This window comes from Onychostoma macrolepis, chromosome 09, assembly GCF_012432095.1.
Source record: "Onychostoma macrolepis isolate SWU-2019 chromosome 09, ASM1243209v1, whole genome shotgun sequence".
NCBI classification, from domain to species: domain Eukaryota; kingdom Metazoa; phylum Chordata; class Actinopteri; order Cypriniformes; family Cyprinidae; genus Onychostoma; species Onychostoma macrolepis.
In genome coordinates, this window is record NC_081163.1 from 8,925,692 (window position 1) to 8,951,279 (window position 25,588).

Genomic DNA, 25,588 nt, shown 5'->3' on the forward strand with positions numbered 1-25,588 from the left:
CTTCCTGCATAGAGAAACCCTCTATTTTGACAATATTTTACAACCAAAACGCTTGAGAACTGTTTTTACTGATTCAGTCCGATTGATTACAAAAAATGTTTAAAAATCATACAGATCAGACTCAAAGTTCATGAATCAGACATCGCTGCTATATTAGACTGCCTTGATTTAACCTCACTGACTGTGTTTGCATTTGCTCTGATTATAATAAATACCCTGATGTGTCATATATAAACTTTTTTTGACCTTTTTGGTTAAAGGTCATACACTCTTAAAGATGCCATAGGTGATTGTCTTCAAAAACATTTTTTTGTTATTCTGGTTGAAAGTCTCTTCACATCCTGATAGCAATCATTAAGTTAAGTGGTCTAAATGTATTTATCTGTATTTATATATTCTGTGGAAGGTGTAGGACCAAGAAATGTCCGTCCAATCAAAACGCTCGGTCCGAGCGTTTTAATTTGCTTTCCTACCTGCCTGTCAACGTATGTATTTGCATACCTCTCGCAGACAGGATACGTCATCAGCGCGTTCACGCATGCTATTGCAGACAGAGCGAGAATGGCAGACAAACATCAACAACACGATCTTCCTTCCTGGTACTGTAGTACTTTTACTAACTGTGCTGGAAAGTTTTCTCACCGGTGAATTACACGTGATGTAGCCCAGTCCTCGCACCCCCCACTCTGCGTATTTTGCATGTCTCGCTTAGTTAACACACTCAGTTCAGATAACCAGGTCGTTAGAAGAGAGCTACGTGCATGAACTGTTCCGACTGACATGCTCCCTACACAGTGTTCATTGCTCTCTACTCCCTGAGCAGGGAAATCCGTTGAAGTTTATTTCACTTCGGAACATTCACTCACGGATTTGCGCTGCACAGCGTCTTCACACACAGACGAAACTTACTAGAGAAGTGTGACATAATAAACCTCTGTAAATAAATACAATTTAAATTCACGTCTCGCACACTTTAATGCCCTTTGTGTGGAACATACGCTTTGAACTGGAATCATGGCGGAATATCTGGTGATGTCCACTTTGCAGGGCACTTATTACGGTCGAACAGAACAACCATCTGAAATATGCAGAGCGGGCGTGAGGGCGTGAGGACTGTAATTGGAAACCATTGATGTAGCCTATTGTAGTAATTTAATGTTGTCTCTGGTATTCTGCTCTTTGAGCGTATGTGCGTTGAGGGGGCGTGGCTTTGGACGGCGAATGCAGGGAGGGTGGAACGTTCGCTTTCAGTGCTATCAGACTAAAGTTAGCATTTACCGAGATCTCCTATTGCACCTTTAAGCAAAATTTGCATACATAGATCAGAATGTGAAAACTTGTATTGTTATAATGCATTTGTATTGTAAATATGCATGGTTTTGTCATATCTATATCTATCTATATATACATATATAATAAATATAATAAATAGATATTATATATATATATATAGATAGATATACACTCTCTATCTCTCTATACATCTATCTATCTATCTATCTATCTATATATATAGATATCTAGATACAATGTATTTTTTGGCTATTGCTACAAACCTGTGCTACTTAAGACTGGTTTTGTGCTCCATATAGCCTAGTAATAAATAGAATATATAGATATTTATATTAAATACAATTTTTGTGACATTAAACCTAAACTTGCCAAAGACTTGAACACTGTTCACTTCAGGAAATGCAAACCTAGGTTTACGTGGTTTTGTACTTTGTGCAAGTTTTTCTTCTTTTGTATTCTCTTTAATTACAAACCGAAGATCCAGCATTGCCGAAGCTTTCACTAGCTAATTAGCTCATCTCTAGAAAGTGCGTTTTTAAAAGTAAAAAGTAATTATGTTGTTTATGAGATTGCCTGCAGGTCTTGTTATTGGCCATCAGCGCACAATTCTATAAATGGAACAGGTAGAACTAATAAGATGTGAAACGGGGCCCACTGGAATGCACAAGGACTCGGTATGTGACAGGCTGTAGGCAGCAGGTGAATTTGCACTGGAGGAGGAGGGGGCAAGAATAGCACCGGCGTGGGCGTACAGGCGGCCACCGAACCGTTATGCTGTATGCTGCATGCTGGCGTATTTTCAGTAAGGTCAACAAACATGATAAATGTCCATGTGTATATATATATGAGGCGGTGCATGCGGCTGATATGAGGTTTGGTATTCCATGCAGCAGCCTCCCACGCGCCGCTACCGCCCACGCCAGGATCTGCGTCACTCAGGCGCGTGGGAGTGAGAGAGCAATGTAGCAAGCGCGGAATATCCCAATTCTGGCAGTAGGGGAGAGAGCGGAAACCAACTAGTTTGAGAGTCCCTCCGTAGTTCAAACTACAGAGTGCGTGAGAGTTAATTCAATAACAGAGAGCCGAAGGACGCGTCGCTTACCCGCCGAACGCGCGGCACCTCACTGGACGTCAGGTGAAGCGTCGCGTAACTCAACGGAGCGTCATATTTCAGAACTTTAATAATCATTCAACCAGACGGCGCTTTTGGAAGAGTTTTGGTGGAAAAAGACAAAGAAAGAAAACCAAAAGGTACGTTTTTGTCAGTACTTCTGTGCAGTCTCGCTTGCAAATGCAGTGGAGCGCTGAATTCATGTATTGTGTGCAACTTTCCTGCGTGTTTTTGTGATCCATGTGCGCGCCGTGCAGACCGGACAGCTCTCGGTACCGTGTGTGAACGGAACGCGCCCCCGTGGGCGTCTGGTCGTCGGCAGTTGTGTGTGTACAGCATCCTTAGCGTTTCTTCACTTCCAGTCAGAGTTTTCCCAATGCTTTCCACTGTGCAATGGCTTTTGTATGTGTGAATTTCATACACTGATATTTTTTCCCAAGGAATTTCAAGAGCTAGCTATAGGATATTAAATGAAATATTATTTGAAATATTCAATACTCTATATTTATAGCTATTGATTTGTTTCTATGTAGATAAGAAAAGTAATGTATGATAATAATGATGAAAATTATTTACATGGCCAACAATCCAGAAGCTCAAATTTGTATATAGACTATTGTAATTATTATATATTACAGTATTGTAAAACCTAATATTGAATATAGCATTCCCGGTGAAGAAAAAAAAATTGTCTTGTGGCTAATACAACTGCTTATTTTTGACCAATAATTGGCACTGTCCAAAATTTGTTGTGATTGTTGTGACAACTGGTTTGGTCAAAAAAATAGTCTGAAGATGATGGTGAGAACTTGATGAATGGTGTAGGAAAATTACAATTTACATGAAGTTTTAAGATGGTTGGTAAACAATGTGACTGACCATGGCAGAACAAACATTAAGGTGAAAAACTTTTTTTTCTTTTTTTTTTTTTCTTGAAAAATATTTTTACGGTTAAGAGGATGGTGCAGATGGCACATATCAAATTTCACCTTGTTATGCTGAATTGTTAGTCAAATACAGCATTTGATGTTTAATATTAAAATAACCGATGCATAATGTACAGCTGAGATAGGCAAATATCATATCTTTCAATTCTAAAGACTTTAAATGATTTTAAACCATATTATTTATAGTTATAAGCAATGATATCATATTCATATTTCATGGAGGCCTCCAAACTGTTTACTTTACTTCTACAGCCCAAATTTAACAAATTTCCTTCTAGCAGTTCTGCCATAGTCTGTGATGACAGAACAATAACAATATGATAAGTGTCTATAATAAAACTACCTTTGATGCTTGCCTCCTAATAATAATATAATGCTGTTCCGCCAGAGATGGTTTATTATTGTTCCCATAAACATTAGTAATAGTTAGTGATGCCTCATATTTGGTTTATCATTTGAATAATAAATTGGAATGAGGTAATGGGAATTTTTGTTTTGAAATTTTGCTTGTGTCCTGTGAATTTATGACTCATTGTTTACCACTTCATTGTACACACTGGGCCCCCGATATACCGACTCAGATGTTACTAATATTAAATGCAAAGTGGTGAACTTTTATCATGCCTATTCTCCTTCTCTACTTTCCTCACCAACATTTTCCCCTGTTATTTTCGAAAGACCCTGTGACGAATCATACAGTATTTGGGTTAAAGGCACTGCCACCTAAATGAGTGTCTTTTCACCCATCTTTTGAAATGCTTTGAGAAGTAAGTTGAACTTGAGTTGGCGGTCCTCATAAAGAAGCAGTTGAAAGGTGATGTTGAGGACATTTATATCTATGATACAGTGCATTGTGGCAAGTTATTTTACACTTTGTAATATTTGTAATTTATCATATACCAATTTTTATTAACAGAATAGCTGACTCAAAAATGGAAATGTTCATCCTCATTTCATTCTATTTTCTCTGTTATATGGAGCATAAATGGAGAAGTGTACAGGGTAGGAGAATGTTGCTGTGTTTTTCTATAAAGTGAAAGTGAATGGTGACCAGAGGCTGACCAATGTACTATTCCAAATCATCTGAACTCATGTAATAGCAGAACAGACCAAAATTGAAGTTGGTTTAGTTTCATTGTGTGGATAAAAGCAGCATGAACATTCTTCTAAACATCTCTTTTGGTGTTCCACGGTAGAAAGTAAGTTATACAGGTTTGAAACAAATGATAACAGAATTTTCTTTTTTGCGCGAACTAGTCCTTTAAGAGATATCCCACTTCTTATGTACACTCACAAATGATTCCTTTTCTTGTGTAGTCATCCACTTAAGAAGTGAATCGATAGTGTTCCTCTTGTAGTGCCTTATGTTCCTTTCACAAAAACAGCCCTTGTGGCTTTTAAATGGAGAGCAGCTGTTCCACAAACATTTAGTCTGATGCACAGGACTGATAGGTTGCCTTTCAAGAGAAGCTCCGTTTCGATAGCTTCATTGCACTATTTAGGACAGGTCTCGATGTGAATCCATTATTCATTTAGATTGATAAGAGGCCGCTGTTGGGCAACACGAGTACGTGCTGTGAGTGCTCTCAGCGTGTTGCGTGAAGCCCTGGCCTTAGATCTCCAGCATTAGGAAGCCAGCATGCTGCGGGGAGAGAGAGCTTTGGATAAATTGCTACCTAAGTGCCATTCATGCTGATACTGAATTGGTTTCAACAAGGCACCCTTCACTTGGGTCTAGGCCTCCGTCATCCATTAGAGTGGCGGATCACTCTGCAGTGCAGTGGGGTGTCCTCATTAGACTCCATACACTCACTCATCAGTACTCACTATCAGCCTCACTGTGTTACTGTTCTTACTCACCTCTAGTATGCTAACAGTCATGATGATTTAGCAGCATCTGTCATCTTTTACTGCTACTGAAAGAACAATAATTGAGGTCTGGCATTGACATTGGCATTGTTCTTTATTTTATTTTTTTTAAATTGTTCATTTTATTTATTTAATCCTAAAGTATATGAGTGTATTATAGAAATGCCATAAAAGTTCTGCAACTTTTGGACGTGGTTTTTTTTTTTTTTGCTGTTATGGTTTGTTGTTGTTGTTGTGTCTCTAAAAGCAGTTTCTGTCTTTATACTTCATAGCAGGTAGAGAAAAGTGCAAATGCAGATATGTATGTAAGTGCAAGTTTGTTTTGAAATTTAGGTTAACAGGAAAATATTTTATAGGCAGGTTCATTTCTAAAAAAAACAAACAAAAAAAACAGGTAGTTGGTATATTTTAATGTAAAATACTGTTTTCTGATGACGTTGAAACAGTATAAGTTTCTTGACATATCTCTAGGGGTCAGAATAGTCTCAGAAAGAATATATTTGCTAAATATGATTCACAAATGAGTAACCTAATTCTTATTCACAAAATATGATTCACCACTTAAAAAATTAAAAGGCTTGTTTGGAGATCTTCAGACTGCCACGCTGGAGGAACCCTCTGGAGAACCTCTAGGCATCATTTTGAACGTGCCACAATTATCATGTTGTGTACTCAATGAAGTTCAATATATAATTTAAGTGTCTCTCAATGCCTTTCCCCTGTGATGGGGGAAGGAACCATTGACAGTCTTTGGAGTTCTCGTAGGAACTTATTAGATCCTTTTGTAAGTTTCACAGGTTCCTTGAGGTTCTCCACAGTGTTCTGCCAGTGATCTGAGGAACCTTTAATTTCTGCCTTGATCTTTTCATTTTTACTGTGACAAATGAATAGCCAAATTCACAAACTATGACAAATCCGTAATCTAATTGACATTCACATAATATCATTCAAAGATGCTAAATATCATTCATAAGTACACAATTGTGCTTTGAATGATTGAATGATTATTCATGTGCATTGTATATGCATTTGTAAATCATCACTATAAATATGCACCAATCCACAAATGAGTGGTGATTTGCAAATGCAGATTCAAAATATATGCATTTCCCCACCAAATCTCAGATATTTCTGACTGTCTTGTTTTGCATATAATTTCTAAAACACATCTAAAATAAGCAAATGAGCTGGGTTACCACATTGGTATGCATTACAGTCTCTGACAGAGTTTGCAGTGTGTGCACGTGTATGTTTGTCGTGCATTCATAATCCCTGGATCCTTCTAAGGAAGAAGTGGGTGAATTAAAGTAAAATGCAGAGCGCTATCTTCTTAGCATGCACACCTACCGTCCCACTCCCACACGGCTTCATTACCCCACCTCCCTCCCCTGCAGCCAATCTTGCTTTTATCTGTGCTGCTGTGGATCCAGATCCCGACAGTGGCAGCTGTAGAAGCCAGATCCCGGCAGAAACAAATGAGGCCTGTGCTGAGAGAGCCCACCTACGCGTGTTGCAGAGGTGGAGTGTGGTATGTGACTCTCCCAGCAGCCCAGGAGCCTGACAGGCGCTCTCTTATAGTCGCCACTCTTGGATCCAGCCACACATTTCTCTTCCTCCCCCTGCTGTGGCAACCAGTGTCCTCTCCTGCAAGCGCTTTTCCTTTGTTCCCTGTAATTGCTTACTTTGTTCCTTCCTTTGTTCAGGTATGGCAGCGACTTTACCCAGAACCCTTGGGGAGTTGCAGCTCTACCGCATCCTTCAGAGGGCCAACCTGCTGTGCTACTATGACGCCTTCATCCAGCAGGGTGGCGACGACGTTCAGCAGCTCTGCGAGGCTGGCGAGGACGAGTTTCTCGAGATCATGGCGCTCGTAGGCATGGCCAGCAAGCCGCTGCACGTCAGACGCCTACAGAAAGCTCTGCGCGATTGGGTCACAAACCCTGCCCTGTTCAATCAGCCCCTCACGTCCCTTCCCGTCTGCAGCATTCCCGTCTATAAGCTGCCCGAAGGGTCGCCCACATTGTTGCCTGGGAATGGTGCCCGTGGAGACACCCAAGTCAAAGTGCCCAAGTGTTTGGCAGCTGCTTGCGTGGATCCCGGAAAAGGAGAATTGGGAAACGGGAACTCTTCTGCCACTGTTTCACCCCTCCAGAGTGGCAGTGAGCCACGTTTTTGGGCTGGTCACGGCACGGAGAGCGAGCACAGCCTGTCCCCGGCAGAACTGGGCTCTCCATCTTCCCCTCGGGACGGCCTGGAGGCACTAGATGCGGCTGCTGTTCAGTCCGTAGCAGAGTGCGTGGAAAGAATTGCTCAGACTTTGCCCAAGAGTGACCCCGGAGAAGTCAAAGAACTGTTGAAGGGAAATAAGAAGCTTGCCAAGATGATCAGCCACATCCTCGATATGAGCGACGAGGATCCGCACAGGGAAGAGGAAATCCGCAAGTATAGCGCCATATATGGGAGATTCGACTCAAAACGGAAGGATGGGAAGCATCTGACTCTGCACGAGGTGCATTTTACGGGGCTTTTGCATCTTTGGGTGCTTTTGGGGTTTAAATATATCATGTACTTCCAAGCATATCCTGTTTAAAAAACCAGCAAATGATGGTTAGGTATGTTTTGAAGCATGGCAGCTGGTTTGAGCTGGTCCTTAGTTGGTCATGATCTGGTTTAAGCTGGTCCTGAGCAGGAACTAGTTGCTTAGGACCATCTTAGGACAAGCACACAATGAGCTTAAACCAGATCAAACCAGCTTCCATGCTTCAAAACATCCCTAACCAGCATATGCTGCTTTTTTCAACAGGGTAGCTGTAGAAGTATTTCAACGGTTAATTGGCTGCACCAGAAATATCATGCAGGGGTGGTGCTTGCTTGTGGGACTGGTTTAATTCTTAGCACATAACATGTATTATTATCAAATGAATGATAAAAATCTTCGTTTCTGCATAGTTGACGGTGAATGAGGCAGCTGCACAGCTTTGTATGAAGGAGGTGGCATTGCTGACTCGCAGAGATGAGCTTTTCGGACTGGCCCGTCAGGTCTCCCGAGAGGTCACCTACAAATACACCTACAGAACCAGCAAGTAAGAACTTTGAGGTCATTTCCCGAACATGAAACACCATGGTTGACTATTTTTGGACCTTTGGTTAAAACTGAAACGTGCAATTTTTCAGTTTTAAAATAATTTCTCATATCCCAGTTCATTATATATAGACAAATTTCCCTAAAACACCGTAAAAACATTGCTCTGTTTGAGTAGTTCGGGTAGCCAACAGCATGAGTTTGGGGCTGGATTGTCCGTTTGTCAGACCATTTCCATAGATGTAGGCCCTCAATATGAGTGTCAATATCTCTGTTTAAAACATTTTACCATTGTTTAAATCATAAAATTCAGAAGATTTTCCCCCTAACTCAGTGCATAAATTCCTGATAAACACAAAACATCCTGCAGATTCCACCTCGTTAGTGTGAAGAACGCACAGTGTAGAGGAGTTGTTTGTTTGCTTTAATGGATTTAAATTCTCTACATGCATCACTTTTTACACCCCGTAACTGACTAGAGTAATCATTCATGATGTTTAGCCTTTAAGCCAAGAAAGAGATAGCTCATGCTAATGCATTGTGAGCAGCTCAGGATCTGCTCTCTGGTAGTCTGCTTAGAGCCGAGCCGAGATATCAAAGTCGGCTTTGTGCGTGGCATTTGTGTTGAGGTGTGAAGTGCTGCACTGAGGTCTACGGAGAGATGAGAACACTCCCACTCCTTTGCATCTAAAGGCACACAGGCCTTATCAGACGCTCAAAACCTGACATCCAAAGAGACCGTGCAGGTGTTTCCTGGATTGCCAGGCTTGCGTGTCAGTGGATGGAAAATTCCTTTTGGCGTTACATAATTGCAGTCACTCATTCAAAACTCGAAAGATTGCATCACAGTCGTGGACTGGGTATTGCGAAAGTTATCTAGGCCAAGTTTTCTTACAATGCTTCTTACGTCATAATGAATTTTGCCAAGGGCACTCCTAAATTGGGTTGCAGGTGAAAAGCTAGTATTACTAAAGCAAATAATAGTACTTTAAGGCCAGGGTTTTCAAGCCGGGGTTTATGAAACTATTGAAGGGGGTCCATGGAGAAGATAATAAAACATTTCCAACTATTTTAATAAGCATAATTAATTATGGGGGGTGAAAATCCTTGTTTTAAGGTATTCTTTTTAAAAATGAAAAATAAAAATATCAACATTTTGGGCAAAGTAATTGTAATAACATGTCCACGATGGTAGACTATTTTCTCCTAGAGACAGACAAACAAAATATAATTGCCTACCCTTACATATTCAAAAGTTTGGTGTCATAATTAAGGTTTTTTTATTTTATTTTTTTTTAAGTCTCTTATGCTCACCAAGGCTGAATTTATTTGAATCAAAAATATAGCAAAACAGTATTAGTGTGAAATATTATTTCAATTTTTAAATGACCGTTTTGTATTTTAATGCATTTTAAAATGAAATTTGTTTCTGTGATTTATCAAAGCTGAATTTTCAGCAGCCGTTACTCCAGTCTTCAGTGATTCTTCAGAAATCATTTTAATATGCTGATTTGATTCTCTTAATATAATAAATGTTGAAAACAGCTGTGCTATTTTGAAAACTTCAAAATAACAGCATTTATTTGCAATAGAAAATTTTTTCATTATAAATATATTCACTTTTTGTCTATTTAAAGCATCCTGGCTGGAAAAGTATTAATTTCTTAGAAAAAAAATCTTACTGACCTCAACTTTTGAAAGCTTGATGAATTAATAAATAATTATTTGTTAAATATATATGTGGTCAGTTTTTGTTTTTTGTAAAAGAATGTATAATTGCTAGTGGTTTTACCCAGCTTATTCAGGGCTGAACATTTAATTTTCTTTCCTACAGATCTCGATGCGGTGACAGAGATGAGCCGTCACCCAAGAGAATTAAAACTGAGGTGAGTAAAATTACTTCATGATTTCTTCAAATAATCTGTCTGCAGCTTTCAACACGATTTCTCAAGTCATTTCGTTATAGATGTGCGCTGCGGCGCTAACACCGATATGCGAGGAAACTGTTGTAGGAGGCAGGATTGACACTGGGTGGGTCCAGTGGCTTTTTGTTTGCATAGCTGCCTGTCAGCATAGTGAACTGTGTGGGAGGGCTTTGCAGGAGCATGCGGGGTAGCTCCATCAGGATTGCATGTCATGGTGTAGGGGAAAGGTCAAAGTTCAGCCTGGAGAAGTTACAAAGGACTAATGTTCGCAAGGCCACTCCCTCGATCACACCTTAAATCCATATTTAGCCGGCCCACGGTCATTATTTTTCCATAACCTACATATCCGTGATCAGTCTGACCTATGCTTAGCTGCACACATAGTGATCTTATTGATGTGGTTTGCTGAAGAGGCCTTTGTGCTCTATGGCAGCTGTCCATTCATGGCTCTCTAGTGACACATTTGATCATTGTCCAGTCGTTAGATCTACTGGAAACTTCTAACATCCCACATCAATGCTTATGGGCTGGGCTGGTGTCTGAAGAAGAGCAGGTGTTTGCCCGCTTAACCTTTGCCCTGGTTTCACTCCGCATATGGGCACAGACATGTGACCACTTCGGAAAATCAGTGGTTTCTACCCACTCTACATCTAAGGAGAAATGAGTCCTTTATCATTATCAGACAGTGGCAAATTACCAAGTGCCTTCCTTTTCCCCTAATTTGCATTGTTACTCACTTAATAATCATACTTTACCTCACTTTTACGTCATGTTCCCACACTAGTCATGTGAATGAACACCAGCACCAGAGAAGCTGCTTCAAAACTGTAGCTTGTACACCACCGTTCATAAGTTTGGGGTCAGTAAGATTTTTTTTTTTTTTATGTTTTTGAAAGTATTTTTCAACTCTGTTTTTATTAATTTTGCTTTAGAATCCCCATGAATGATACAGAATATAAAACTATATACCTTTACAGAATACAATTTTCCAACCCCAACATTTATCATTTAAAAAAAAAAACACTAAATAAGCTATTAAAGTACATATAAAATAATAATATAAAATAAATTATTAAATACAAAAATACAAAATGTTTATATATGTATACAGGCTGAATGAAGTATGATAACATACCCTTAAAAATAAATAAATAAAATCATATAAATTACAGTCATCACAACTTTATCTACTTATTAACAACATTAAACGGTTGTGATTCTTAATAATTTTGTGGAAACTGTGATTTTATCTTTTATTTTTTTTCGATTCTTTGATGCATAGAAAGTAAAAAAACAACTGACCCCAAACAGTAGTGTTGTTACTCTAGTCAATGACACAACAAGCTAATAAAAAGTATGGTTTTTGTAATCAAAGCCAAATTTATCTAACGCAAAAACAATGAAGATCTCAGTTTGGGTTATAGCATTAAACTTATATTTTTGCACTAAATACAACAAAAGAAAATATAGAAAACACCCTAATTTGTAGTTAAAACAAGCAATGAAAGGCAATATTTAAAACAAAATTGCGCTATGAAAAAATGTATAAAGGTTGTTAACTTTCTTTAACAAAAACTGCATCTGCGGCACGTAAGTGGTGCGTATTTGTTTTGGCAGCCATATTTAGCGTACGGCACGAGCACTGCACTCAGCAGAAATCATGTTGAGAATGTACTATAAGCATATTTATCAACAGTCTTTTGCAATAGACATTTTATGTGAAGCAACATACAATAATGGAGTGAATTACTCACCCATTATTTGAAAAAAAAAGACATCTGCAAGTTCAACAAGCAGTGACAGGCACCCAAACAGCTCTTTCTATTCAGCAAAGCCAGATCATTTAAGCAGGTTATAGCTACAATTTTTTTTTGTTCCACGTAAATTAATTCTGTTTGGGTATAAATGTGATGCCTCATGTCATGCTGATTAAAGTTGCCATAATTCTAAATGGCACATGTTAACCATATTATAATTAATGAAACAAATTATTGGAATTTAGTAATGTAGAAATCACTTTATTTTCTATATAGAGCCACAGATTAGTCACACATCCATCCCACCCACAAACGTAACTGAACAAACTGATTCACTGAACTGAATCAGAGAGAATGTATGTTTTGTAACATTTTGAAACAATATACCACTTTTTCAAACTAATGACACTGGTAAATCCTTTTTTTGATTTAAACAAACTAAACTGAATCTGCTTTCCCTGCTGTGTTAACTTTTGTCACCAGCGTACCGTTTGGTCAAACTACTTGAACTGGTCAATCAATTTTACATTTATATAAACAGATTTGCTAAACTGAATCTGACTTTCTCTGCTTTTTTAATATTTTGTTGCAATTTTGAAGAATGTATCATTTGGTCAAGTCACTTAAATCAGTGAATCCTTTTTTTTAACTAACAAACTGATTCACTAAACTGAATCTGAATTTCCTGTTACGTTTAAGATAGAAAAAGTATATTTTGTCACATTTTTTAGCAGCATACGATTTGGTCAAACTACTTGAATCTGTGAATCATTTTTTAATGAACGAATTGATTCCCTAAACTGAATCTGACTTTCTCTGCTTTGTTCAGAGAGAAAGGTTATATCTTTTTACATACCATTTGGTCAAATTACTCAAATCATTGAAATTTTTTTTTTTTTTTTTTTTTTTTTTTTTTTTTTAAACTGAATCTGACTTTCCTGCTATACTTAAGAAAGAGAGGGTATATTTTGTCACATTTTTACCAACATATCGTTTTTTTTCAAGCTACTTGAATTGGCAAATCATTTTTGAGCCAAACAAACTGATTCACTCATTCTGACTTTCCTGCTACATTTAAAAGAGAGGGTATATTTTGTCACATTCTTTTAGTTATTTAACAATTGATAAAGCTACTTCACCACTTTTTTTTGCAAAAATAACTTGTTTGTGCACAAAGCAAGCTGAACTTTTGTCTATACCACTGAAAATTCTAGTCAAGTTAGTGTTTTGCTGTTTCGTGCTTATTACATTGTTTTTGCATTTTTGATGGAGTTGACTTGTACCCAACTCACTCTAGAATGGATTTTCCATGTTTAACCATTTCAAAGCGTGTGACAGTTATTAGCATGTGTGTCTGAACTGCAGAAAAAAACGCATAAACTTCCCCTCCCCCTCTCGCTGTCCCTGTCTGGCCTCGACTCTGCCCACATTACACTCCCATCCACACCAGTGAGAATAAGCCGCCCGCCCACATGCACCCAGACAAGGTCCAAATGAGATCAGTTGCGCGCCCACCCGTATTCTTGAGGTAGAAGTGACATCATTACGTGGGCGCACTCGGAATCACCCACACCCATGCATTTGCGCAGATACCACAAAGTGAAAAGGGGCAGAGTCTGAAGACACATGCGTATACATGCAGGCGTATGCGTGCACCTTTGTCTGTGTGCTCTAGAAGACCAGCCTCCGTGTCAAGAAAGAGAAAAGCCATAACTCACAGGAGTGGCTCGAAGATTTCATTGTTACTGCGTGAGTGTTGGCAAATTTGCGTCAGAGATGTTATTAGCAGTTACCTCTCTGCCTCAAACACCCAACTAGTAGTGAAAAGACAGGAATGTCTGTGGTAGTTTGCACCCATGGCAACCCAAGCAAACATTTGAAGTTTTCAAGCTCATCCTTCGTGTAGTAATTTAGACGTAGCAGTACGGCGGACAAAATGTTCTGTTTGTTCATCCGCCCGTCAGGTTGAAACTCATCCTGAGGGGATTCTTAAGTGGGATGACATTTTATTAAGTATCTGACCTTTTCGCTCAAGAGGAATGAAGCTTTAGTTAGTGAAAAATTATCGGCTTCGCTCTGTGAAGTGGTTGAGATTAACAACTTGTCCTGGAATTGTTCAGGTCTTCTTCAAATGTCACACTAACCCATGGACCTCCAGTAAAAAGTTGATTCATATTGTTATCTCTTAGGTTTTCAGTTCTATGTCCATTGCAGTCATAAGCCAGGTTTCCATCCAAAGTTGCGATTTTAACTTATGCGAAAAATTTAAATATCACAGAAAACATTTGCAAATAAGCACTGTTTCCATCCAACGAGTCGAAGAGAACAAAATCGTCACTTCCTGGTAAACTGGCAGTATATATCACTAAGAAAAGTAGGAGAAGCCACTGAATATAATAATTTTCATATATAATAAATTACTTGTGCCTCAGAGCGAGCAGATGAAACTAAATAAATTGCTTTCGGAGGTGGATGCCTGCTGTTTGGAAATGCAGTCGTGTAACAGTTCTGGGATGCAATTATACAGAAATACTTTGACAGACTTTGCTCTGGCATTTCAAAATGACTATAACAACAGATGCTGTGGAACAATATCGGTCCGCTGGTTAGTCAGGTTTTGCCGTCCCATAGTGCAAAGTCCCATTACTTTTTTGATGCGCATGGAGGAATTTTCTCGGCAAATGTGTTTCCATCTCTCATTATTCGCATTAACCCTTTTTCGCACTTTTTGCGAATTAAGGGATTTTTATTCAAAATTTAGCATTTCCATCTCTCGTTTCTGATGCAATACTTCAAAATGCACATAAAATGCTATAGTTTGTGGACTTACTGGAGGTATATTGTCATATATCGTCTTGTGATATGATGTGTCATTTGTTTGGTGTTACATTGCAAAAAAGGCCTGCACACAATAAAGCTGCATTAAGACATGTGGGAAAAGCAAGCGTGAAATAAAAAACCCACAGCTTTAATAGGGGAACAGCAAATGTCACAGTCACAACATGATCATCTTCAAGGCCTGAAGACTTGCCTTTCACCTTCACAGTGTGTGGGGCTTTTTGCAAATTGTCGCCTGTTTAGATAATTGCAGCTTAGTGTTTGTGGAGTTTTTGGTGATTGCTTCATTTTTGTGTTGTTAAATACTCGCTTGCCAGCTTCACATGTGGACAAAACTATGAGTCAGTGGGTTTATTCTTCGAAAAAGTCTACAATAAGATTGTTCTGTTTATTTGAGCAGAATTAGGCAACATTTAATGGTATGAATTTGGGCAGGACTGTCTGTTTGTCCTGCTGAAACAAGGCACAGATGGAGGGAAACCGGTTTGAAACTCATTATTTTTGCAGAGATGGCATACTTCATTTTGAAATTGACTGCCTCTGGAAGGGAATATCAAATGAATGTGTATCGATCTGCAGGAGGGCTGTTTTGACCTCCAGGAGGCGCTGCAGGCTATTCACATGCGCCAGGAGACCCTTAAGGAGCAGCTAGCCCACGCCAGATCTAAAGGAGAGGAGACGGTTGGGCGGAACATCCAGGTGACTGACTGCATTATGACAGTGTGTTTATTTGTGTGTGGGAGAGGAATGCTCTCAGGCGCCTCGTTGACTCCGTCTTCATGTCTGTCTACCACCACACGTCTCGCTCTGGTATCCTATCATGCAGGTTTTTGGGTCAGTAGCTGCAAGGGCTTCACCTGACCGTGACCTACTTTTTGGTCAACAATGTAGGAACAATCAATGGTTGGATATTTGTGTAAGAGATGTGCTGATGAACTGATGGAACTGATGAAAAAGACTTCTGTAAGGAAGTACTGATATTCTCAGTGATTTTGCTGATTGTTGTTCTATAGAAAAAATCACAAATATCTTAAATATCTCAGTTGTTTTTGTGAGTCCAAGTCAGCTCTTTGTCCAAGCCAATATTCTAGGCCCTTCTATCTAACCAGATATGTAATTCTGTTGTAATAAAATAAATAACCCTAAAAATATAATATAAAATCATCTATTATTAATTTAAATAAATTATATAAATTAAATAAAAATATTTATATAAATTATAATACTACAAATGTAAAATATACTCAGTATAACAATTTAACAGCTAATGTTTTAACTTTTTTCAGCCTTTGAATCGCGATTACGTTAATATAACAAAATTTTGTTGTGGGCCCCGGCCCCTGGTTGAGAACCAGTGACATGAAATGGAGAACGAATGGAAACTTTTAAATCTCAAGATTCTCAGATTTTTCTTAAAATGTGCTCAGATTTGTCAACATGTGCAATTAATGATTTAAGATTTTAATACTAACCTAAAATATGCAATATTATTCCAAGATAAAATCATGCAAATATGTTTGGCTCTTCAAACTTTAGCTCTGTTATGACCTTAGAGTACTTGACCTTAGAGTGAAAAATGACTGTAAAAGAAGACAGTTTATGCTAATATCTGCTGTAGCGCCTCTAGTGGCAACACTGACAATGCACTGCATATTTGTATTGAATTATGAATTGATTTTTTTTTTACACACTTTAGCATGCAATGATGCTTACATTGCTAGAAGTGCTCGTTTTCATCAACTTTCCTTACTTTTTGTCAACAGTCATCTCATTTGTTTCTTTTTATGTCTTTCATAAGACAAAGTTGATACTTGTCTCCGTTATGTCTCTTAAGCTGTTAGAGCAACCTCGGAGCATTTAAAACCTATTCTGGGCTGTCTTTTCTCTTTAATTGTTCTGTTTTTTTTAATAGATAGATTGACAGAATGCATTCTCTCAGAAACATCAGTTAATTATGCTGCTTTTGTGTTGTGAAGTGGAAACGTGTCATTTTGTAACTGTGAATAGCATCTTCCTGTGAAAGAAAAAAAAAATAGCAGTAAAAGTTTTTGTTTGGCTCTTTTTAGGTAGGATGCCGTTTCACATGTAGGAGGGGTGCTATTGGAATCAATCAAGCTCCACACGTAGTGTGGTTTTAATAATAATCAGAGAAATGTACAGAGAAAACATTAATGCAATCATAACTAAATATTTACAGTATTTGTAAACCCCGTTTCATATTCAGTAGATACTTGAACTGTAGGAGTTTGTTTATGGTTAGTTTTGTTTTGTATCACTACACTTGCGGTACTTTGTGAATGATGAATATTGGAAATCATTTCTGTCACACTGTACGTATGATGCTGTACGCATCCGCCTGTCTGACTCCCTGCTGTCTGTGCATATTATAGGTTCAGCTGGAGCGTCTGTTGGCCAAGCAGATGGAGATACTGCATGACGCCGCGGCGCAGGATAGACTGCAGGCTCTAGAGTGGAGGGTTCCACCAGGGCCCTACAAACACAGCACAGACAGGCAGAACAGCAACGGGCTCTCCGCCAACAAAAACACTGACCAGCAGGGTGAGTTTGTGCATTATAACATTTGAGATGATGGGTTCTTTGTCATGTGATGGATGCCTGTTATCCAAAGCAATGTGCTGTGCAGCAATTGCAAGAACGATATTTTTTTTTTTATCTTGTCTGCGAAATCAGGGGATTTTAAAAGGAGGTCCAATTAGGGAGTTCACAAACATAAAAAAAGAAAACAAATATTTTTGGGGTTGTCAGAGTTAATGTGTGGACTTAGGATCAAGGTAATATGTTTAACTTTTTTATTTTTTACATTGACATTCAACAAATTTGATAATATAACAAATATTTTATACAAATAATATAACGCTCCCAGGCTTTGGAATGCTTCTCCCTCTACAAATTAGAGATGCACAGAATTTAAGCATTTTTAAATCTTACTTAACTCATTTTTTTAGGTTAGCTTTTTCTTGACTGTTTTGATTTTAGTTTGTTTTTTAATTGGTTGTCATGTGTTTGTGTTGGATTTTTACTTGTTTGTTTTATTATGTAAAGCACTTTGAGAAACTGTTTTAAAGGCGCTATATAAAAATAAAGTTATTATTAATATATTTATATAATATCATTTATTTATTATTATTATTATTGTATATATAATAAACTTGTATATGTTTGCGTGTGTGTATACAATAATATTAATAGTAATATTAGCAAATAGTTTTGCACAATTAGAATATTAAAGTAAATTATTTCATTTTGGAAAGAATTACTTAATTTTATTGTATTTTCAGTATCATAAAAATATTTTATATTAATATAATAAATATATTATGTTTTTATATTACATCATTTTATAGTAAAATAGTTTTGTAAGTCTTACATCAAGAAATGTGAAAATCCTAAAGCAAAACCAGTTGAGAACCACACTGCACGTTGCATTATGTAGAAGTCACTAAAGTCATTTTCACAATCCCAGACCAAAAAAGTGAACAAAACAATAATTATTATTATTATTATTATCAGAAAAGTAGACAAACTGCCTTTTACTCTTGATTGACCATCCAGATTATTTTTGTACACATTACTCAGTACCGAAAACCAGTGAAGCGTTTCAGTTGTTGTTTCTCAGATAATTCAGTAGCTTGCATCACCTGTTCCAGACTCTCTTTTTTCTCGTTTCTTGTTGGCACTCTCATTTCTGGGGCTCATCTGGCAGCTGCAGGCGGAGGCGGGGTGGTGGGTGTCAGAGAGGGGAGGGGGACGTCGGGTGGAAATATGAACACAGCTCTGCGTTCTGCTACTAATCTTGTGCCTTAGAATGCCACCCGTCTGGAGTTTATTTTGACCCTCATGTTGGTACATGACGATAATTACTGCGCATACACCGAATCTGAGCACTGATTATCTGCATCACAGCACGAGCACAAGGGATTTTGCATTGCAAAGTAGTGCCCAACCACCATGGGTTTTTTAATACTCATCCTTTTTAGGTAATATAATTAGATAAGATAAACAAAAACTTGATTTAAAAAAGATTATTTTACATATTTTATGCATATATAAGTGCAAGGTTTTCTATATTTTTATACATTTACAAATATTTATTTTTACATTTATTTTTAATTTTTGAAGCTGAAACATTAAAATTATGCATTATTCACATGCAAAGCTGTTATAAGTGGCAGACTGCTTCTGTTAATTGCTTAATGATACTCAAAATGACCAAATATGAGCCAATAAGTGTTTTTGGTATTCACTTTTGGTCTCACATTTCCTTCTTTTATGCACCAGCCAGGCAGCTACCATTGAGATGAATGGGGGATGCTAACAGATAGCTTTCTTTAGGTATTATAGACCTCCTTGGAAATAATTAGCCTTAATTTCTCATCTGCTGTAATGTGAAACTCTGTTCATTATTTATGATAATTATTTGTGGTTGTTTCACACTGCGCTGAACACAATAGCACTCTCTCCCTCCCCAGCTCTGAGAATAACTCCTTCATGAACTCTCTGAGTACATGATCCCTCTCCGCTTCCTAATATCCCATGTGTTCTCAGAACTCCAGAGTGGGCGTATGTGATCTGCGGAGAGAGAAGCAGAGGCAGAAAGTGAGAATTAGATGAGAACTAAATTTGTCCTTCTTTAACCTTGACTGTCCCTCTGCAGGTAGGGCTTTAATGAAATGAATCAGTGCTGTTGGGGTTGCAAGTAATAGCATTTCAACCACAGCAGCAATTTCATTCTAGAATTTGATTGTAAATATGGTTTGACTGTAAAGAGTGTAAATATACACACACTGCTGGTCAAAAGTTGGGAGTCGGTGAGATTTTTAAAATGGAAAGAAGTCTTTTGAAGGAAGTCTCTTTTGCTCACCAAGCCTCTAATTGATCAGAAATACAGTAAAAAAAAAACTTTAATATTATGAAATATAATATTTTTTTTAAAAACGTGATTCTTCAGAAATCATTCTAATATGGTGATTTGGTATTCAAGTAACATTTCTTATTATTATCAATGTTGAAAACCGTTGTGCTGCTTAATATTTTTGTGGAACCCATGAGACTTTTTTTTTTTTCAGGATTCTTTGATGAATATAAAGTTCGAAAGAACAGCATTTATTTAAAATAAAAATCTTTTGTAACATAAATATCTTTTGTCACTTTCGATTAATCCTTGCTATAAATAAATGTACTATTTTAAATGAATAATATAATATAATAACCTAAACCTTGAAATGGAAGTTTCCTAAATACATGTATGAATGTAAGGAATTATAATTTGAATGTAAAGTAGAATTAACTGAAATTTAAAAAATAATAATAATTTTAAAAGGTAATTTTTATAGATGGATGGATGGATAGATGGATGGATACAAAAATACAACAAATAAACTTGAAATTAAACAATATAAATTACATTTTTCAGATACAGTAAGTTCATTTAACGTACTATGAAATACTACATAAATTTAATAATCAAAAGAAAGAAAAAAACACTATATAGTCTTGACTGTAAGAATTGCATATAAATGGATTTTTATTAAAGAAACAAATGTTTGATGGAAGTTTTTTTTTTTTTTTTTTTTTCACGAACACAGTTTCCAGAATTTATTAGCTGTATTGATTTTCTTTCATTTGTAGTTTAGTTAATTCCTCATCCTGTCATTCCAATGCAACTTCCTGTAGAACTTGACTGATTCAAATTCACTCTGAATTTTGGTCAACCTTGAAATCCAGTGGTCGTTAGGAGTGGGTGGCAGAGACGTGTCCCCTCAACTGCTGCTGATAATTAAAGGGCATTGTGTTAAGTTAAAAATGACAGACATTAGTCATGATGCTGCACTGAAGCTGTCAATAGACACAAATGAGATCAGCCAGCCAGGGACAGAGGAGGTTAATGTGCTGTGTGAAGGAGGTGTATGCGCTCAATGCAACTCCCGATCGACGTGCTTCAAGCCGCATTCACTGTCCTCGGGCTATTACGGCGTGTGCGTTGGCTGGCTGTAGTCGAAGAAAAAGGTGCATTCGTATCAAATGAAGCTCAGTTGCGTGCGCGAGTGAGAGTATTGTGCTGAGTGTTTCTAGTAGGCGGAATGCTTGTCTCATAGCATTAGCTTGGACTCTGTAATGGACATAATGATGCAGCCTTGTGTTTTGTTAAACGCCGATCGTGAATACATTTGCGAGATGAAAAGAGAACATGAGTTAAATTGAAGGCTTTGTTTTATTCCGTTTCTACAGGAGAGAGGCCGCTGAATCTGAGGGTGACCAGCCAGAGGACGAGTGCATCAGATGGAGATACACCTCTCGGAAAGCAGCTGGCCAATGAGTTGAAGAGGCATCATCACGCTAATGCTGAGAGCAAGACGTCAGCAGCCACAGGTGTGTGTTGAAAGACTATGCATATGTCACACACACACACACACACACAATGACTAAACCTACTGAGCTGCCTACATAGTCAACATGTAAGGCATCACAGCACCCTAAGACTAATGCACCTAAGAAAGTCAGCACCATATGTGTCCTTGACAAAGGAAGCATCACATAATGCATAACAATGAGCTCAGTGAAAAATATCCTTCCTAGATAGTGAATAAAATAAGAAAAAAGTCCATGTATATGTATATTTATTATTTATTCAAAATTGAAAAAATATAAAGTAGTTCAAATGTCCATCATTAATATACTTATTCAAAACTGAAAAATATTATTTAAACATTGTCTAAAATAATACAAATGGACTGGTTTAGAAATGGCCATTATGAATATATTTACTCATTCAAAACTGAAAAATTATTTAATAATAAAAATGGGCTATTATACTCGATATTTGGGTGTGCTTTGTATGTTTGTGATCTTTAGAAATATCAAATTGTTAGCTTAGAAACATTATAATTGGTAAACTGTTAAAAACACTGCCTTTTGTAGAGCATCTCAAATCCATAATAAATTAATTTTTGTTTCATGCCACCTTACTAGTAGCAAAGCAGTAACCTTGGAACAGAGCCACACACACTCAGTGTCTTCCAGTAGATGCTTCCAGTAGAACACTTTAGCGCTCTATTTTGCAATACCTTTTGAGCTCTGTTTTTTTTTTTTTTTTTTAAACCGAATATGTTTATAATATGAAGAAGAGTTTCTATAAAAGGGTATATCAGACATTCAGATATATGCTCAGATCAAGGCACTTAAAATGTTAATTATAATTTGAATATTTACGAACTTAACTAAATTTAACATGAGTAGGAATTAAAGAGCCTAAATGCTTATAATTGAGAGTTCACATACACTATTTTATTTTTTAATGTTATTATTTTTTTGCTTTAAATATTTTAATTACAGAAAGTAAAAAGTGAAGAAATGCCTGTAATAATAATGAATAAATTAATTATATTATTATAAAATTTATTATTATTATTATTATTAATAATAATAATAATAATTAATTAACACTTTTTCCATTTTAGAAGCACATGGGGATATGGCAAAGATGATAATGATCAATTATTATTATTAATGTATTTTATTTTCAATGTTTATTTTTGACATTGTGAGGTATTTTTAACCATTATATTTAGACATAAATTATCGAACATAATAGTTATCAAGCTTAACATTTACATTTATTCATTTAGCAGATGCTTTTATCCAAAGCAACTTGCAAATGAGGAATCTTGCAAGCAATTTATCATAAATTGCATAAAGGGTTTCAGTAATCCTTTTCTTTTTTTCCAGAAAACGGAGGAGACCCATCTTCACGTGCCCTCAACCTCTCTGAGAAGAAGACCATCAAATCTGAGCCGGAGGATTCCAGATAGCAGCTCCGAATGCTTTCGTTTCAAACCTACAACAATACACGTCGTCTGTCAGTGAATACTAAACAAGCACAACTACAGTAGAGCCTTAACAACCAATGTTGCCTCAAAATAGAGTTTATTTTAGTTTCTCGCCATTTTTGTTTTTGCCAAAGCACCTAGAGCCCTTATTTCCATTCTCCTAAGTAGATGCACACTGTTTGTGCTGTCACTGACTGTACTCGTTTAATTCTCACTAGCTCTCCTCACTTGTTTTAATGCTCTCCTATTGTTGTGGACCACAAAGTCCGCTATTTGTACATACATAGAAAATGTTGTTTGTTTGAAATGGTTAAATGTTATTTAAATACAGTATGTGTTGTATGTATATATGAATGCATGTAAAATATCACTGAAACGGAGGGACGCAGTGTTTTTAAAGTTGTTAGTAAGCAGCTGTTGTTGTCGCCTATTTAAGTGAGCCTCCTGGATTGCGTTTCTCTTTAAAGACCCCATGCAATCACTTTCATTTCCTGTGTTGACTATTTCCTATTATCAACTGACATATCAAAAAAAGTTTGCCCCTTTTTTTTAAAGAGCCAGTAGGCTTTATTTACACCATAAACAGTGATTTGCTACTTGCTATTGCTATTTGATAGCTGGTGGTATTGTTAGCAAGAGCAATAATATTAAAACAAAGATATTAGGGCTGCACGATGTATCAAAATATTAGATAGTGGCATGGCTAAATGCATCAAATCAACAAGGCTGTTGTATCAGAGTGAAGCTTGGCACTGTTCATTTGCACAAGTAAATGTAAATTTAGGCAAAAATGAAGAAATTAAGACGTGAATATTAGTATTGTAATTCTACAGTATTTTAAGGTATTTTTATTTAATTAAATATTCTCTTTATTTTATAGTACATTAGTATTATCGCAACATTTCTTATTTTAAGATTTTTAATAATCACAATAAAAATCATATGATTTAATAGTTTAATAGAGTCAAAAACAGTGGGTTGATTTTTTTATTTTATTTTTTTTTTATGCTCACTTTATGATTAATGAAAGCTGTTTCAGTTTGTTCTTGTAAAGTCTACCCAAGTGCGAACAAATTTTTCACAAGTTGTTCAACAGAAAAACAAAATATCGCAATGTCAGTTTTTTTCCCAGTATTGTGCAGCCGTAATCTTCTGTTTATCCCAGAAGAGAACAAAATTTGGTTTTTAAATCCGTGAAGGTGAATTTTCTCACTAGTACACTAGCATAGAGATGACACGTAGGGACTAAAAACTCTAATTTTGATCTCATGGGGTCTTTAAGGAAGTCGTTTTCTCCTCTGTCAGGGTTTCTAATAGCAATGCTAATGAATCTGAACTTAAAAGTCTCTACTATGGTGCTATGGCTGAATTTACTTGCGTAACAGAGGAAAAACTGCAGTACATGTCACTATTTAAACACTGAAATCTCGGAGCCAGACGTTTGGCCTCCTTGTCATCTTGAACGAATAGTAATGCCTGATTTATTTCGATACTAAGCACAATTAATATATTTAATCGTACTCTTTACATACCTACAAAATGCTAAAACAGACCAGCATGTCTCCCCTCCTGACCAATAGTCATGTAAATAGTAAAGACATTCGCAACTGACTGGACTTGAAAACAGGGCGTCATTACCGCACCATTCCAGTCTTTATCATAATCACGTAACGTATTTGTATTTCTGAATATTTAGTCGTAGAGCAATACCGGGTAGCTGTTGTCACTTATCTCAGTGAACGTGTCTGGGTGTCCTAACCTCAGAGGACATTCACTGTACAGTATTTCTACTCTGTTTCGTAGTGTAGACATAGTCTTAGATTCAGCTAACGTGCAAATGTATGTGAAACTGATATGCACTAGTGTTTGATTCTCGAATTTGCATCCTACTGCTCAACATTTCTCGTGTTTCTCAATGGTGATACATGTTTTTGTAGGACTTGTACCCGTGAAATCATCCAGTCACACTCTTTATGTAGTTTTAGAGTATCACGTGAGGTGAAGTAGGCACAAGATAATCAGGTTTTCCACAGTTACATGTCTGTAATGTACCGGTCAAGCTGTTATATAATCTGTATTTGTGTCAAAGACAAATACCTCTCTATATCGGTACGAAGAGACCGATTTTTAACGTCCTGATCATACACTTCAGTATTTCGAGGGAATATGTGGAAATATTGTGTGCTTTTATTTTTTTAGGATTATTTTCAGAGATCTCGAGTATGCAAAATCTTAATTTAAGTGCCATTTTAAACATATTTTATGTTTAATGAGAGTGTGCGATAAGTCGGTGGGTTACAAGAAGTACCCGTGTGATAAAGACAAGCGTTATGTGAATATTTATCTGCATTTTCAACTTTTTGCCTTAGTTTAAAGCATTCCACGTTACGATTCTTTGCTGGTGGTATAGTTTATTTTGGATGTTCGTTTTAGGTGGAATGGGAAATTAGATTTGAGAAGTTGTATGAGCATCTGAGACTTAAAGCCTTGGCAATATCAAGCTCTCTAAGAGCACTGGAACAAAATTTGCTTAGGAAAAAAACAGTTTGATGAAGAAAAAATCTGATTGGACCTTACTGATTACATCGTTACCAATGACCTATATAGCAAGACATATCTAGACGCCTACATTTGTTCCTTGCTTGTTACTGTCTTTAACCACTCACAGAAATGATCAGTCTTTCTCTAATCTTTGTACTTGCTTTGTATAATAGACTTATGCATCTTGGACTGTGGGATGAAACTGTGTTGTCAGTAGAACTTGTTCTCATCACTTTTGAGTAGAGAGTACATTAGGATATGCATACGGTAGTCCTGCACATATTGTTTTGTAAACACTAATATATTTAATTTGTTATACAGCACATGAACATTAAACTCTATTTTTTTGACATCTGATTGTGAAGTACTTTTCATTTC

The 25,588-nt window shown here is 36.9% G+C and overlaps 1 protein-coding gene across 3 annotated transcripts; it reads left to right on the forward strand.

Annotated features, from left to right (window-relative positions):
• The first annotated feature begins 1,949 nt into the window (after positions 1-1,949).
• Positions 1,950-25,561, forward strand: nab1b (NGFI-A binding protein 1b (EGR1 binding protein 1)). Of its 3 annotated transcripts, XM_058787935.1 has the most exons (9): positions 1,950-2,095; positions 2,184-2,544; positions 6,924-7,729; positions 8,170-8,303; positions 10,137-10,188; positions 15,402-15,521; positions 17,213-17,381; positions 21,072-21,212; positions 22,569-25,561. In XM_058787935.1, the coding sequence occupies exons 3-9, from the start codon at positions 6,926-6,928 to the stop codon at positions 22,649-22,651; spliced, it is 1,503 nt and encodes a 500-aa protein (XP_058643918.1). In that variant the 5' UTR covers positions 1,950-2,095; positions 2,184-2,544; positions 6,924-6,925; the 3' UTR covers positions 22,652-25,561. The 3 variants fall into 3 exon arrangements, with proteins under 3 accessions (XP_058643918.1, XP_058643917.1, XP_058643919.1); XM_058787934.1 differs by having other exon boundaries at positions 1,950-2,544; XM_058787936.1 differs by lacking the exon at positions 15,402-15,521 and having other exon boundaries at positions 1,950-2,544.
• The last annotated feature ends 27 nt before the right edge of the window (positions 25,562-25,588 follow it).